Consider the following 17373-nt stretch of genomic DNA (forward strand, 5'->3'; position numbering starts at 1 on the left):
ACACAGACTCTGAAAAACCAAATAAAACAAAAATAGACTCACAGATACAGAGGGGAGAGGGGTGGGGTATGAAACAGGCTAAGGGGATTGAGAGGTTTATACATTAGCCATAGGGATGCAATATACAGCATAAGGAATATGGTCAATAACACTGTAAAAAGTTAGCATAGTGACAGATGGTTACTAGACTTAGCATGGCGATCATTTCATAACGTACGCAAATGTCAAGTCACTGTGTAGTTCACCTGACACATAGTCTATGTCAACTATATTTCAGTAAAAGAGAAAAAACAAAACAAAACAATTACAAATATTCACAACACCCACCACCAGTGCCCATCTAACTATACCACTTGATTGTCTAAAAAACTCATATTTCGTTGGGATGCTTACCAGATACATATTGAGAGACTGACTGTGCGCACACACACACGTTACACATAAATCTCAAGGGGTCAAATACCTTCTAACACCCCCCCTCCAAAATAAGATCTGAAAAGGGAAAATCACCAAAATAGTTTTTTTTTTTCTTTTTTCCTTCCCTTTGTTTTGTAAGGCCCAGGTGGCTCAAGTGGTAAAGAATCTACCCTTTATGCAGGAGACATAAGAGACGTGGGTTTGATCCCTGGGTCAAGAAGATTCCCTGGAGGAGGAAATGGCAACCTACTCCAATATTCTTGCCTGGGAAATCCTGGGGACAGAGAAGCCTGTCAAGCTACAGTCCACGGGGTCACAAAGATTCAGACACGTCTGAGCGACTAAGCATGCACATACTCACTCTTTTTGCTTATACTTCCACATATTTATTACTCAAACATAAATCAATCCAAATATATAATTTTCCCCATTTTCACTCTCATAAATGGTAACATACTACATGAACTTTTTCTCTACCTTACTTTTTTTTGAGGGGGGTACTGCATGTGGCATGCAGGATGTTCACTCTGACTAGCCATTGAACGTGAGCCCCATGCACTGGAAGCATGAGTCTTAACTACTGGTACCGCCAGGGAAGAGGGAAGTCCCTCTATCTTGCTTTTGAAAGCAGTTACTTCTGTGTGGCAAGACTTTAGGTGATTTTTATTTTCTTCTGTTTTGTCTATCCATGTTCTCTGGGTTTCTCTCCCCCACAATAAACATCTTGCTGAGTATGTGACAGAATAGCAAATTTTAACACGTCATTTATACATTATCTTAGTGAGTGAGTCACTCAGTCGTGTCTGAGTCTTTGAGATTCCGTGGACTGTAGCCCGCCAGGCTCCTTTGTCCATGGAACTCTCCAGGCGAGAATACTGGAGTGGGTTGCCAGTCACTTATTCCTTTGTGCACGTGAACCTCTTTATAAGCACTATATTACTAAGAACTGAATATCTGTGCGCCCCAAAATTCATAGGTTTAAGTCCTAACCCCAACACTACTATATTTGAAAAAAGTGCCTGTGAAGAGGCGACAAGGTTAAAAGAGGTCATAATGGTGGGGCCCTAATCTGATAGGGCTGGTGGGCTTATAAGCACCAGGAAGTTCTGAGGAAGCTGCCCCAGAGCTCTTTCTGTGAGGCACACGTTGCGAAGACACAGCGTGAAGAAGGCAAGCCAGGAAGAGAGCTTTCACTAGGAAATCAATCTGTGGGCACCCTAATCTTGGACTTCCAGCCTCTGGAACTATGAGGAATAAATTTCTGTTGTCCAAGCCACCCAGGGTGTGGTATTTTGTTACAGCAGCTCGCACAGACTGAGACATTTAGCATTATTTTCCCATATCCTCTCCTGATGGACACAGTGTGTGTGGCAGAGTGAAGGAAACCAGGACACAACAGTTTAAAAGACCCAGATGTGAATCACTGTTCTTCTGATCGTCCGGGTGACCCTGAGCAAGTCACTTAGCCTCACTGCGTCTCAGTCGCCATCAGAAAGACAGAGGTAATAATACATAGCTTCCAGAACAGTACTAATCGGCTCATACAAAGCCTCCAGTACAGTGTCAGGCTAGAGGCTCAACAAGCCTCTAGCATGTATGTATGTATGTGTAGCAGTTACCACAGCCACAGTTAAAGTCACTATGCCATTAGATACAGCTTTAACATTTAAACAAAAAAGACAACAGGCAGATATTGCGGCTCCAAGCCCCTCCAACTGTACATGTGACTGTCAAATGCATTTGCCCCTTTTTCCATGATACATAACATTTACACAAACCCCTAGCAAGGTTCTGTATTATTTTATTCTGAAATGTACTCTATTTTAAAATATAAAACTAGTCTTATATGAAAATGTAAAAGTAATATACATGCAAAGTTTTAAAAAAGACCCACCCAGCTAGCATAAATGGATATCCCACAGAATATAAAATAAAATCTCTTACTCTCTCCTTGCCCCCTCCCACCTTAGTCCCACTATCTATAGGTACTTATGCTAACACCTCTGTGGCCTTCCCATCATTTCATTTTTTTTTTTTAGTTTCTTTTAAATAGAAGTGGGATCATACTGAACCCACCCTCTGCATCTCACCTTTTTTCCCACTCAATTACATTTTAGAGATCAATCATGTCAGCAGATATAAATCCACCCAGTTCTTTTAACAACCGTATGGCATTCAACAGTTAAGACAGCAGAATTTAGCTCCCTAGAAATGAACATTATAGTGTGTGTATGTGTTGATCTTATGTTAACGATGCTGCAATGAACATACTTCTTTGTGAAATATGTATGTGTATGTCTATAAGATGTATTCTTAAAATGTATTCTAGGTGAAAGGATACGCTTTTTAAAAAATTGTTTTTTTGGCCATGCCATGCCATATGGCAGGTGAAATCTTAGTTCCCCCATCAGGGATCAAACCTGTGCCCATTGCAGTGGAAGCAGAGTCTTAACCACTGGACTGACTGCTGGGGAAGTCCTATATACATTTTAAAAATTGAGGTATAGTTGATGTAAAATATTATATGTTTCAAGTATACAACACAGTAATTGCTAACTTTTAAAGGTCATTTCCATTTATAGTTATTATAAAATATTGGCTTTATTCCCTGTATTGTACATTATATCCTTATAATTATTGTTGTTTAGTTGCTAATTCGTGTCTGACTCTTTTGCAACCCCATGGACTGTAGCCCGCCAGGCTGCCCTGTTCATGGGATTTCCCAGGCAAGAATACTGGAGTGGTTTGCCGTTTTCTTCTCTGGGGGATTCTCCCGACCCAGGGATCGAACCTGTATATCCTGGATTAGCAGGCGGATTCTTTACCACTGAGGCAAGAGGGAAGCCCATCCTAACGATAGCTTATTTATTTTTTACATAATAGTTTGTGTCTCTTAACCTTCTATCCCTATCTCCCTCCCCACTCCCCTCTCCCCACTGGAAACCACTAGTTTATTCTCTAAGATATGTGCATTTTAAATTCTGAGAAAATATTACCAAATTGCCTTGTAGAGAAGTTGCATGGATTTACACTCCCACCAGCGAACGGTATCTTAGAAGTCTCTGCTTTCTCAAAACTCCATGGATATCACACAGAAACACTCTAGCTTTGCTGGTCCAGGGTTTTTCTTTCTGCGATATTTATGACATTGGGTATCAGTCTTGCACAAATGTTGACAGAGTAAAAACAGAATAGTCAAGACTAGCTTGAGAATGGGTCCTCAAACTGAGTTTTCCTCTATTCCTTTAATCTTTTTTTGCTACAGATCTGGGAACTGTTATATCTTTGGCCAAAAATGTTTCCTATGCCACTAGGGCCTTAAAAAAAAAAATGGGGTGACTGAGAGGGCCTCCAGCTGCTCTTTCATTTCCAGGCCTCAGCCTAACACTCAGGATGGAGCTCCTTGTGCAGCCTCATCCCCGACTTTCCTCCCATGAACAGCCTCAAGCTACTCTGATCTGTAGGCTGTTATCAACCCCCACCCCTATCTCCACTTTTCCAAACCCTCCTTATCCTTCAAAGCCCTGCCCAGATATCAGGACTCTCCCAACAAGAAAGGGACCTACCCAGATTCTTAACTTCTGAGGCTCCCTCTTGGAACCTCACCTGGGGGCACTTAGAATTTTCAATCTTGATAAGGAGTACAAACCTGTCTTAACAGAGAAGGTTTCTCCTCCAGCTTCTTAGGGTCACAGCACCTTAATTATTGTAAGTGCAGAGTTAAGTATCTGTTGAACAAATCTTCCCTAAACACTTTCCCCATTCTTTGCCTTTGTACCTGCATAGCTCTCTCTCCCTGGAATGCTTACCTGCTCATGACTAGCCATGAAATCAAAATCTTAACGAATTCTCACCAGTTAAACATATGAAAAGATACCCAAGATTATTCCAGATGAGAAATGCAAATCAGCAGAACAAGGAGATACCATTTTTCATTTGTCAGATCTTCAAAACTAATTGTCTGACGGCACCAGGGTTGGAAAGTAACAGATGTGACTGCACACTGTTGAGAAGATAAACTGGGGCAAACTTTCTGGATTACAATTTGGCAATCCATGTCTAATTTTTCAAACGATCAAACCCTTTGACCTGGTAATTCCACTGCTTGAAGCATAACCTTCAGAGATGTCCCAAAAAGTAAACCCAGACATAAACAAGGCAGTTTGTTGACAGCAACAAAGAAAAATAAAAAACGGAAAGCAACTGAAGTGTCTATTAACAGGGGACTGGTTAAATTATGCTATATCTGTTTCAAGGAATATCACAAAATGCCTTTACTGTCAAAAAAAAAAAAGTTTTTAAAGGATACCCATAAATGTGATGGCAGATGCAGATTTTTTTCTATGAAGATATATGAGAAACTATTAAAATGATGATTTCTGGAGACAGAGAAATAGGTATTTTTATTTTAACTTTGTATCTTTCAGTACTGTCTGAATTTTCTAAACTTGTATGCTGCTAGGTGAGAGACTGTCGACCATTTGTTTCCTTCTTTATATTTTTTCTGAATTTCCTCTGATAAATACACTAAAAATGATTCTTTTAATCCTACCTACTCTCAAGGCTCCATGTTACCTAGAACTGATCACAGCATCACAGAAAACATGCAGATTCACGTAGTAATGTGCCGTGTCTCCATTTTCTGACCTGCCGCAGCAGATCACAACCTCCCCAGCACAACAGGCCTCATTCATCAAGACTGTAAACTTTACTGGGTTTAGCGGCTATTTGGTGCATAGTAGGCATTCAGATAAATATGTATCAAATAAGCAATAGTCATGCCGACATTAACACAATGATTCTTCTCCTCCTTGAGGCCTAGGTCTCAAGTAAAAGGCTAATGAAAGTAATAACTAATAGAAATAGCTAATAGCTAATAGACGGAGAAGGCAATGGCACCCCATTCCAATACTCTTGCCTGGAAAATCCCATGGACGGAGGAGCCTGGAAGGCTGCAGTCCATGGGGTCACTAAGAGTTGGACACGACTGAGGAACTTCACTTTCACTTTTCACTTTCATGCATTGGAGAAGGAAATGGCAAGCCACTCCAGTGTTCTTGCCTGGAGAATCCCAGGGATGGCGGAGCCTGGTGGGCTGCTGTCTATGGGGTCACACAGAGTCAGACACGACTGAAGTGACTTAGCAGCAGCAGCAATAGCTAACAGAAATAGCCAGAATAGCTGGCTAATGAAAGCCAGCTACTAGAGTGGCTACTCAGAGAAGTCTGATCACCCAAGAAAAGGGGCGAAAATGGCCCAAAGGACTTCGATAAAGACTGCCTGCCCTTAAGTTCAGTTTAGCTCAGTTCATTCGCTCAGTTGTGTCCAACTCTTTGTGATCCCATAAACCGCAGCATGCCAGGTCCCGCCGTCTATCACCAACTCCCGGAGTTCACCCAAACTCATGTTCATTGAGTTGGTGATGCCATCCAACCATCTCATCCTCTGTCGTCCCCTTCTCCACCTGCCCTCAATCTTTCCCAGCATCAGGGTCTTTTCAAATGAGTCAGCTCTTCACATCAGGTGGCCAAAGTACTGGAGTTTCAGCTTCAAAATCAGTCCTACCAATGAACACCCAGGACTGATCTCCTTTAGGATGGACTGGTTGGATCTCCTTACAGTCCAAGGGACTCTCAAGAGTCTTCTCCAACACCACAGTTCAAAAGCATCAATTCTTCGGCACTCAGCTTTCTTTATAGTCCAACTCTCACATCCATACTCGACTGCTGGAAAAACCACAGCCTTGACTAGACGGACTTTTGTTGACAAAGTAATGTCTCTGCTTTTTAATATGCTGTCTAGGTTGGTTATAACCTTCCTTCCAAGGAGTAAGCGTCTTTTAATTTCATGGCTGCAATCACGATCTGCAGTGATTTTGGAGCCCAGAAAAATAAAGTCTGACACTGTTTCCCCATCTATTTGCCATGAAGTGATGGGACTGGATGCCATGATCTTTTCTGAATGTTGAGCTTTAAGCCAACTTTTTGACTCTCCTCTTTCACTTTCATCAAGAGCCTCTTTAGTTCTTCTTCACTTTCTGCCGTAAGGGTGGTGTTATCTGCATATCTGAGGTTATTGATATTTCTCCCGGCAATCTTGATTTCAGCTTGTGCTTCCTCCAGCCCAGTGTTTCTCATGATGTACTCTGCATATAAGTTAAATAAGGAGGGTGACAATACAGCCTTGACGTACTCCTTTTCCTATTTGGAACCAGTCCGTTGTTCCATGTCCAGTTCCAACTGTTGCTTCCTGACCTGCATATAGGTTTCTCAAGAGGCAGGTCAGTCAGGTGGTCTGGTATTCCCATCTCTCAGAATTTTCCACAGTTTATTGCGATCCACACAGTCAAATGCTTTGGCATAGTCAATAAAGCAGAAATAGATGTTTTTCTGGAACTCTCTTGCTTTTTTGATGATCCAGCGGATGTTGCAATTTGATCTCTTGTTCCTCTGCCTTTTCTAAAACCAGCCTGAACATCTGGAAGTTCACGGTTCACATATTGCTGAAGCCTGGCTTGGAGAATTTTGAGCATTATTTTGCTAGCGTGTGAGATGAGTGCAATTGTGAGGTAGTTTGAGCATTCTTTGGCATTGCCTTTCTTTGGGATTGGAATGAAAACTGATCTTTTCCAGTCCTATGGCCACTGCTGAGTCTTCCAGATTTGCTGGCATACTGAGTGCAGCACTTTCACAGCACTCTTAAACTGCCTCAAACTGGTCAAATTATTTTCCTAAACCATTTTTCCTTATCTGTAAAATGGGAATGGTAATAGTACCTGACTCCTAGGGTAGTTGCAAGAACTCAGTGACTCAATACACATAAAAGCACTTAAAACTGTGCTATGCAGTACAATGGTCACTAACCATATTGAGCACTTGAAACAGGCTAATCCAAAAAAAAGCTAATCCAATTTGAGAGGTGCTTCAAAATACAGACTAGAATCAAAAACCTTATACCAAAACAAAGTGAAACATCTCATCACTATTTTTTTATGTGGGTCATACATGGAAATGATAATATTTTGATAGAGTGGGTTAAAGAAAACACATTAAATTCATTTCCTCTTTCTTTTTAGTTTTTAAATGCGGCTACTAGAAAATGTAAAAGGAGACCTGTGGCTTGTAGTTTATTTCTCTTGGACACCACGGCAGTAGAACACGCCTGCCATCACAGTTAGTGTTCCTTTATGAGAAAACACCAAGTTGTGAGGATGCTGAGATAACAGAGAGTGGCCCCACCTCCTGGGAAGTTACAACACGGTGAGGGGAACAGATGTACCTTTGCAGTGATCCTGAGACCTGTCATTTTAACTTGCTTAATTTGGCTGCCTTGGTGGTAGGAAAGGGACATCCCAAACAACACAGGAGCAGGAAGCCTTCAAGGTTGACTGGCTGGCACCTGCAGCCTGAAGAATGAGAAAAAGCCTTCGACAGCTCCACTACCGTCAAGGACCTGCCCTCCACTGGATAGGGTACATGGTTCTTGGGGACTACAAGTGCTGTGCTGTGCTGTGCTGTGCTTAGTCGTTGTCAGACTCTTTGCGAGCCCATGGACGGTAGCCCCCGCCAGGCTCCTTTGTCCATGGGGATTCTCCAGGCAAGAATACTGGAGAGGGCTGCCATGGACTACCCGTATCTCCCTTAACTGGGGGGTGGGGTGGGGTGGGGTGGGGTGGGGGTGGGGATGAGGAGAGGATGTCATCACCAGCCTGCCCACAGAGCCACTCTGGCTTGGCCATTATCTGCACCCACATCCCATCCCCAGATGCCGAGCCCCATTCCAGGCAGCTTCTGCCCCGTTGAGATGCTAAGACCCTCCTCAGTCTCCCCCAAGCCGCCCTCCCCCCCCCACCCCGCGTCTTCCTACTAAACGTCTCAGTCCCTCCCCTGACCCACCAAATCCCACGGCTCCCCCAAACTCCACTGGCCTCCCAAAGCCCTCAGTGCGTTACTCTAAACTCCGTTCAGCCACATTAAGACTCCCCTCAGCCGTTCTTCCGGGATCCTGCAAACTCTCCTCGTCCCCAGGACCCTGGGAAGTCTCCTAGTACCATTTCTTGGCCGCCGAGGTTTCTCTGGGGCCCTTCAGCTTGGCCTCAGGCCTCCCTTAATCGCCCGGCCCTCAAAACTGGCCTGAGACCCTAACTGCCCTCAGCCCCTCTCCGAACCCACCTTCCCCGAGCCAGGCTCGCACAGCGGCCTGCCGCGGCCTAACCCTCCACCCCTCCCCGGGAACCGCCCCGGCCCCGCGCCGCGGCCGCCCGGCCCACCTGCGCGCCCAGCTGATTCAGCTGCTGCATGTCGCCGCCCACGGCCTCGGGCACGGGGTCCTGTGTGCAGTGCAGCCGGCCCATGGCGTCCGCCCGGCCCCGCAGGCCCCACGCTCCCGCGCCTCCCCCGACTTCCTCCTTCGCGCGGCCGCCGTGGCTTCGCTTCCGCAGCCGCACTTTCGCCACCGGCCGCGGGCGCCGCCGCCGCCGCACTCCTCCCGGGCGGGTCCCCAGGGGCGCCCTGGCCGAGCCGCGCACTCGCGCGCGGACCCTGGGTGGGGCGGGGCAGGGGCTCCCTGGGGAAGCCCAGGATATCAGCAATCGTTGTGCCCAGGCCAGGACCCTGAGCCGCAAAGCGGTGAGACCTGGACTCCCAGCGGGGTCTCCCGCCGCCGCTGGATGACCCCTGGGCACTGCGCTTGCCCGCTCGGAACTTGCTTCACTCTCCTTGTAAACGATCGCGGGGGTGGCACCTTAAATGAGCTAACCCTCCTAAAATATTCAGAAGATAGCCCAGCACACAGTACACAGAAGGTCCTCAGTCAATAGCTAGCTGCTATCATCATCACCGTTATGATGCATTCGGCATGTATTCAGTGCTTGCCTCCTCCTAGATGCCAGGCACTGGCGATAGAAAAGTGGACAGACAGGCCCAGTGTCCCTGAGCGAGCTTGGGTCAGAGCAGAGCAAAGCAATAAAATCTCAAACTTGGGCTTGCACCAGTGTCATCTGGAGGGCTTGCTATAATGCCAATTGCTGGGACCCACCTCCAAAGGCTCTGCTTAGAAAAGCCTGGGATGGATCCAGAGAATTTTCCAACAGCTTCCCAAAGACCGCACTTGGGGAAACTCTGGCGTGGAAGAAACTGCCTCACAGAAGAGGAAGGTGGTCAGATTGGTGGAGGGGAGATTTGGGGGACAGTGACAAGCACTGCAGGCCTTGAAACACTGTAACCCCCATGTTCTCTTCCCAAGAATCCCTTGAAGTCCCAGACATTACCTGATCCCCATTGGACAGATGAGAAAACCAAGACATGCTCCCTGGAATCTAGGTCCTGACACCAAAGCCCAAAAGCATCCTCACCTGCCTCTTAGCTCAGACTTGAGAGTAGGGAGTGGGTGCCTAGAAACCTGGGTGGGGGAGTGTGGGGAAGACTGGCATTCCTCTACCCTTCCCCAAAAAGTCCCTTCTGGAAAGGTATGAACAACACTCCTTCATGCATTCATTCAACAGATAATCTGAGTGAGTGCCACCCCTAGGGCAAGTGTCCTGACAGGTGCTGGGACTCCACAGTGACAAAATCAGTTGTAGTGCATGGTCTAGAAGAAGTCAGAGTGTGATCTGGGAGATAGACACACACGTGAAAAATCACACGTGTGAAATTATTAACTGATGCCAAGAGGTACAAAGTGCTTTGAGAATGTATACAGGGCACCTGTCCAAGTCCGAAGTACCTGGAAGAGAGTAAACCTTCAAGTTACTGACAGGGACTGAGCTCAGACCCCCTGACTCACCATCCAGGAATTTTAATTTTAAAAGTCTTAACCTATTAAAAACGATCCATGTCAGGGCCTTATATTTATTCATATTTTTAAGTACTAAATCAACTTTGTTCAGGTATAATTTATATACAAGGAAATGCTCCCATTTTAAGTATGTTTCTTTAAATTATTTTTAACTTGAAAAAAAAAAAAGGAACCTTGCGGAAACCACTAGATTTCCTTCATTTCTGCTCTCACAGTGGCTGGTGCTGAGGCACTCAATAAATATTTGTGGAATTGATTGTGACAGAAAATAGATAAACGGAAAGAAATTCACTTGAAATTGCAGCCCAATACCGTAGGTGAAATAGTAATTGTATTGTTTTCCAGTCTTTTTCTATTTCACAGGTCACTGGGGCTTCTGTGATTTGTTTCATTTTTACATATTTGGGGCTCTCCCACTTTGCCAAGCTATTTAATTTCTGGTACTCAGAGTGTGGTCCTTGCACCAGCAGCTAGGACATTACCCGGAGCATGGTGGAAATGCGGATTCCCAGGCTTACCCCAGACCTGCTGATCCAGCATTTTAAACTAAATCCCCAGGTGACTCATGATCACATTCAAGTTTGAGGTACAAATTATCACTGTTTTAAAATACCCACCACATGCTGGGCTTTATTTTAAGCACCCAAAGATATACTTTGTATGATATTAATCATACTTTCAATTACTTCAAATACTTTCAATCATACTTTCAATTGTCTATGTCTTGTCCCTCATTTTATTTGTTTTAATATTTATCACATTGTGTTTCTGCTGTCATTTACACATCTGTCTCCTCTGTTTACTAATTATGTTGTCTTAAGCAAATTACTAACCTTTCTGTGCTCCCATTTCTTTTTTCTTTTGTACAAATGGAGACAATAGTAGAACCTACTAGAAAAGATGAAATGAGATAACGCTTGTAAAACACTTAGCACAGGAACTGGCCCACAGTAAGTGCTCAGCAAAAGCTTGTTAGGAATAGTATTCCAACTTTTAAATCTTTTAAAAAGACTTGGCAATAAGCATCCTGGTACACAATTCATTTTTCACATCTGATTATTCCTTGAGGAGAAATTCCTAGAAGGTCAAGGGATATTATGTTCAGACGTTCAGGGCTCAAAATAGTGCTAGGATGCTGCTGCTGCATCGCTTCAGTCCTGTCCGACTCTGTGCGACCCCATAGAGTGCTAGGATGACAAACTCTCAAGTAAGGGACAGGCTAGACAATGAGAACACCCGGAAATTAGCATTTCAGCCTGAACAGAAACCTGGCAGCAGGCTCATTTCCCTGAAGAGGACCCTGCTTCCCTAACCCACATCTCTCAGCCCTGAGAATTCCAAGTCCTCTAAGAGAAACCTCAAAATCTCACACAACAGCATCTTGGTTTCAATTATAAATGCTGCAAAAACATCACCATAAAATACAGCATAATATTCTACTGAGTGAGAATATAATGATGCTTGTAACGAATCCCCATTGGTTGCCCGTTCAGGTCTTTACAATTTTTCAATTTTATTAAGAACTTGGCAACTAACAAAGACAATAGATAAAAATTATCTTTCCAATGGTATCCTTCACAACCCACTCAGACAGAAAGGAGCAGTGATCACTGTTAAAAAGTTTGTAGCAGGAAATGCAGACCTGGGGCCAAGCCTCCTTCTAGAGAACCCCCGCCCCCAGCAGCTCCCATTTCAGCCTTAATGAGGGACCTTGCTCCCTCCATTCACTTTAAAATGTCCCCGCGGAGGGCAAAGGAGTCTCCCAACCCCCACCCCTGCAAGTGAAAGGGGTTCATTAAGAAGTCCTTTCTCAGGCTAGAGGATTCCTGCTGGGAATTTCACCAAGGGGCTAGGTTCTCCCCAGGAGAATGGTTGGCTCTGATATTCCAAAAGGCATCTTTTTTAAAAAATTAAACTTTTTATTTTGAGATAATTGTAGATTTATTTGCACTTGTAAAAAATCATAGAGAGAGACTACTGTACTCTTTTTCGAGTTTCTTTCTGTGCACAGATCCAATCTTGCAAAGCTAGAGTGAAATCTCCCAAGCCGGATACTGATGTTGGCACAAAGATACAGAACATCTCCATCACCACAGGGATCCTGCATTTTAACAGAAGGAACAAACTCCAGATCCTCCTTTTACCAAAACCTAGGGGGAAAATACTATGGATACTTTTATGTTTCCATTGGTGATTATCTTCATCATACTTTCAGTATTATATTCTTTATTATAAAAACATGTAACAAATGCCACAAGATTACAGTTACCCTAGACTCTTCAAAACACCTATGTTATGAAAGTCATCAACAAAGGAACGTGAAGGAATTTTTCCATATTAAAAGACACTGAAAAAGACAAAGTGACTACATAAATGCAATGTAAGATCCTGGATGGAGGTAAACGATTGCTATAAAAGATATTATTGACACAACAATGTGAATATACTTAACACTGCTGAACTGTACACATAGAAATGGCTAAGGGAGTTTCCTGGTGCTCCCGTCGTTAGGACTCCAAGCTTTCACTGCCAAGGGCCTGGGGTCAGTCCCTGGTTGGGGAACTAAGATCCCACAAGCTGAATGGCACAACCAAAAAATATTTTAAAAGAATGAAATAAGACGGTAAATGTTATGTGATGTGCTTTTCTTTTAACCACAGTTTTAAAAAATGACATTATTGGGACAATTGATGACATTTGAATACAACTTATAGATTGGATAATAATATTGTATCAATGTTTAATTTCCTGTATTTGATCTTTGTGTTTGCTTTATGTAAGAGAATGTCTTTTTTTTTTTTTTTTCTTAAGAAATACAAGCTGAATGTATTAAGGTAAAGAGGGATAAAGTGACTTAAATGAGGAGGGGATAGTGCAAATATGTCAAATGTTAATAGCTGGTGACTGGGTAAAGAATATACATGGATTCTTTGTATTATGCTTGCAACTGTTTTGTAAATTTCAGTTTACAGAAAATATTTTAAGGAAATTTTTCTCACATCCTGTCACATGATAAATTATTTTCTTTTTTTAAAAAATTATTTTCTATTTTAACTAATATATCTTTGAGTACTCCTTCTGGGAGAGGTGTCTGGTATTTATGCATTTTCTTCCTTAATCCTCTCAGTAACCCCACCAGGAGGTCTTAACCTTGGTCTTTTTTTTTTTTTGTAGAAGGGGGGATACACTTAGGGAAGAAAGGAGCTAATCAAGGACATTGCTGGTTAAGGGTAGGGCTGAGGTTGAAACCTCCCAAAGGTGTTCTCAGGATCCTTCTGGAATGGCCTAATAGACTTGTTTCTCCATATATATTTTTTGAACCATGGCCTCATATATACAGAGCTTGCTAGGTGGTGCAGTGGTAAAGAATCTGCCTACCAAACAAGAGATGCAGGTCTGATAGTCTGGAGAAGGAAACAGCAACCCACTCCGGTCTTCTGGCCTGAGAAATCCCATGGAGCCCAGAGCAGAAGAGCCTTGTGGGCTATATAGTCCATGGGATCACAACAGAGTCACAGCTTAGTGACTAAACACACACATACAGAGTTTACAGCACTTAGCATCTTGCCTTTTCACTTAGCAGTATATCTTTCAGTTCCCTCCACATCAGCATTTACAGACTTGCTATTTCCTTTATAACAGCTGTATAGCCTGGATAAATCCCACTGGATCTAACCAGGCTCCTACTGATGGACACTTAGGGTTTATCCATGTTTGCACTATTACAAACTTACGAACAAAGCTAAAGGGGACATTTCTACATGTACAGATAGTTGTTTTCTAATGAATGGAATTGCTGGGTTGGTACCCTTTTTTTTTTTTTTTTGGTCGGGCCACTCAATCCCTGTGATCAGGGATTGAACCTGGGCCCTGGCAGTGAAAGGGCCAAGCCCTACCCACTGGACGACTAGGGAATTCTCACTGGGTCAGTAGCTTCCATTTGGGAAGGATTTGCCAAACGCCCAGGAAGATTTGGAGTCAGTTTTGTGAATACGTTTGTCCATTCATGGGACACGTCTTTATTGAACACCTATTATGCAGCATGGTGCTGGATGCTGGGACAAGTGAGCTAGACAAAAATGCCCTGGTTGGGTGGCTATTAAGGGCAGAAGAAATGAAGAGCTTAAAATAGGAAGATTTAAAAAAATAGAAAGATAGTAAATCAGGACCAGGTAGGAAGCAAATTCACTAACACATGGGGCAGTGGAGGCATTATTGATTAGGTTTTAAATGGGCTCTGAGCTCGCTGGAAGCCAGGGGTGCATGCGTGCTTGCTAAGTTACTTGAGTTGTGTCTGTCTCTGCGATCCTGTGGACCAAGGAAGCCAAGGAAGAAGAGTCGTTCCACTTTTAGTTTATCCTTCTGCATGTAAATGAATGTAAACAATACTCTACTGTTAGACTCCCAGGACAGTTCCAGTTTTTTTACTTTTATATAGGATGTGGTGATGTATTAATACTTATTTGTTTGTTCAATAATATTTCTCTAATAAATCTCAAGATTTTCCCTTGAGACAAATTTGAGAAGTGGAATTCCTGGGGTAAAGTTTAAACCTGTTTAAGATCCTTGGCATTAGCTCCAGTGGACATTTACACTGTCCCCTCCAGAAATTTGCTTCTTAAAGGGCCCTTTGGCACTTTCTAGTTTTGAGGGTGGGGGTGATAATGCCTCTACCCTTTCGGAATCTCACCGCGTATTTCAAATTCAAGGTGGGATTCACTTTGCCTGAGAAAATGAGGCCTTGGATCCCTATTGTCTGCTTTGTTTTTCTCCTCAGGATGATTATAAAGTGAATGCCTGGCTTGGGCCCCAATTTAGGACTGCAATGCAAATTGCTGCTGAATGTTGTGAACACAACCTGGGTGTAACCTTGGAGGAGTCCCTGGGGAACTTTCTCTTCTAGACCACTTTGATTACCTGAAACCTGGAGGAGCCTACTGATTCTTTGATGTAGCATATACTCTTTTTGGAGAAGGCAATGGCACCCTACTCCAGTACTCTTGCCTGGAAAATCCCATGGACGGAGGAGCCTGGTAGGCTGCAGTCCATGGGGTCGTGAAGAGTAGGACATGACTGAGCAACTTCACTTTCACTTTTCACTTTCATGCATAGGAGAAGGAAATGGCAAGCCACTCCAGTGTTCTTGCCTGGAGAATCTCAGGGATAGGGAAGCCTGGTGGGCTCCCGTCTATGGGGTCACACAAAGTTGGACATGACTGAAGTGACTTAGCAGCATACTCTTTAACTTTTTATTTTATATTGGAGTATAGCCCATTAACAATGTTGTGTTAGTTTCAGGTGGATAGCTAAGGGACTCAGCCATACATATACATGTATCCATTCTCCCCCAAAGCAGCAGATACTTAGTGAGCATCTACTCTGTGCCAGGCCCTGTGCTAGGTGCCCCGGACATAGCAGTGAACAAGACAGGCTACTGCACTGCCTCCATGCAGCTCCCAATCTGATGGAGGAGACGTGCTGTATTTTTGAAGAGTCACTTTTTATCCAAGAGTCACTTCCTGGATAAATGCCAGGAAGAGAGTAGGAACTTGTGGGCAGGTTCAGTGAGGATAGGGGTAGAAGAAGCCAGGCATGAGCAGACAAATGAAAGTTAATCAGAGTCCTCAGGCCTTGAACATATCACTTAAACAACCCGGTGGAAGTCCTGGGGCCCTAAGCATATCACCCAGTCTTTTCCCGCTACTCCACAACTCACAGTCACTTTCCAAAGCCCAGCCTGCAGGCAGAGTTATGGCCACCCTGTGTATATGGACTTCCTGCAGATTGGAGGGAGAGGGCCTGCCCAGAAGAGATAAGGGCAGGTCTGGACAAGGGGATTCCATCCCTTCTATGCTTATCCTGAAATAAAAGAGGAGGCAGAGTCCAGATCCGGAGCAAACTCAGGAAGTAGAATCCTTCCTTTCCAATCCCTCAACAACAACAATTGTTATTATTACTACATATCAGATGGTGATGTTCTATATCTTGATAGGGGGTGGGTTACACAGGCATGTGTGCGTGTATATGAACGTTCAGCAAATGTACAATTGAGATTTGCGTGTATCAGTGTGTGTAAAATTTACCTTGGAGACAAAGCAACTGTAAACAAAAATAAACTCCAGTTAGTGATATGCAGGTTGAAATGTTTAGAGGAGGTACACTGATGTCTGCAACTTATATTTTGAAATGCTTCTAAAAGTAAGATGATAAAAGTATAGATGTATAAGCTGGGTGGTGGATATAAGTGAAAGTGAAAGTCACTCAGTCTGGTCTGACTCTTTGCAACCCCCATAGACTATACAGTCAAGGGAATTCTCCAGGCCAGAATACTGGAGGAGGTAGCCTTTCCCTTCTCCAGAGGATCTTCCTAACCCAGGGATTGAACCCAGGTCTTCGCATTGCAGGCAGATCCTTTACCAGCTGAGACACAAGGGAAGCTCGGTGGGTATAAGAGTGTTCTTCAATAACCTCTTTCAACTTCATTGAATACTTGAACGTTTTCATAATAAAATGTTGGAACATTATAAAAATTATTAATAAATTGTTATATAGTCAGTCACCTGTGACAATTTAACAGTAATTCTTAAAACTGAAAATGTCTAGGAGCTCCCTGGTAGCAAGTCAACCAGGCAGAAGTCTGGGTGTTCCTGTTGAAAAGGGAAGGTGAGGAACCCACTTTGCAAATGAACGTGGCCTCTAATGACACTGCAATTAAGACTGAGTACTTTACAATGGGGTTCTTTCACATACATGGGCTCCGCGAAATCCCCGCAGTCACTCCTGGAAGTAGGCATCACTATTATTATTATTCCAATTAGAAGGGGAAGAAGACTGAGGCTCAAACTCCTTAGCATAGCACTCGAGGAGTGGTGGGCGGAGGGGGGGGGGTGGGTCACAGTGAGTGGGGGTTGAGCTGGGAGTCTAGTCCTGAGCTGCCACCCACCAGCTGTGGCTCAGCCTAACTGCCTCACTACGCAGAGTTTTGTCTGTAAGATGGAGCTCATCCTACTAGACTCCGCTCGTAGAGGTGAACTGGGCTGGCCACAGCAGCTAGGAGCCTAAGGGACTGGGTTGTGTTACCCTGAGGAGGAAGGGTGGATGTTCATCTCTGTACCAGCCAGAGGCCCAGTGTAGCACATACCCATCATTAATAACAAGGCG

General features: G+C 43.9%; 1 protein-coding gene across 10 annotated transcripts in view; it reads right to left on the reverse strand.

The window, feature by feature from the left end:
* Positions 1 to 8839, reverse strand: part of COMMD7 (COMM domain containing 7) — a 74579-nt gene extending 65740 nt beyond the window's left edge. For all 10 annotated transcript variants that reach the window (XM_060397702.1, XM_060397696.1, XM_015099830.3 and 7 more), the window contains exon 1: positions 8687 to 8839. In XM_060397702.1, coding sequence (XP_060253685.1) covers positions 8687 to 8770 — 84 coding nt within the window. In that variant the 5' untranslated portion in view covers positions 8771 to 8839. The remainder of the gene's footprint in view (positions 1 to 8686) is intronic.
* Between the last annotated feature and the right edge of the window lie 8534 nt (positions 8840 to 17373).

This window comes from Ovis aries, chromosome 13, assembly GCF_016772045.2.
Source record: "Ovis aries strain OAR_USU_Benz2616 breed Rambouillet chromosome 13, ARS-UI_Ramb_v3.0, whole genome shotgun sequence".
Lineage (NCBI taxonomy): Eukaryota > Metazoa > Chordata > Mammalia > Artiodactyla > Bovidae > Ovis > Ovis aries.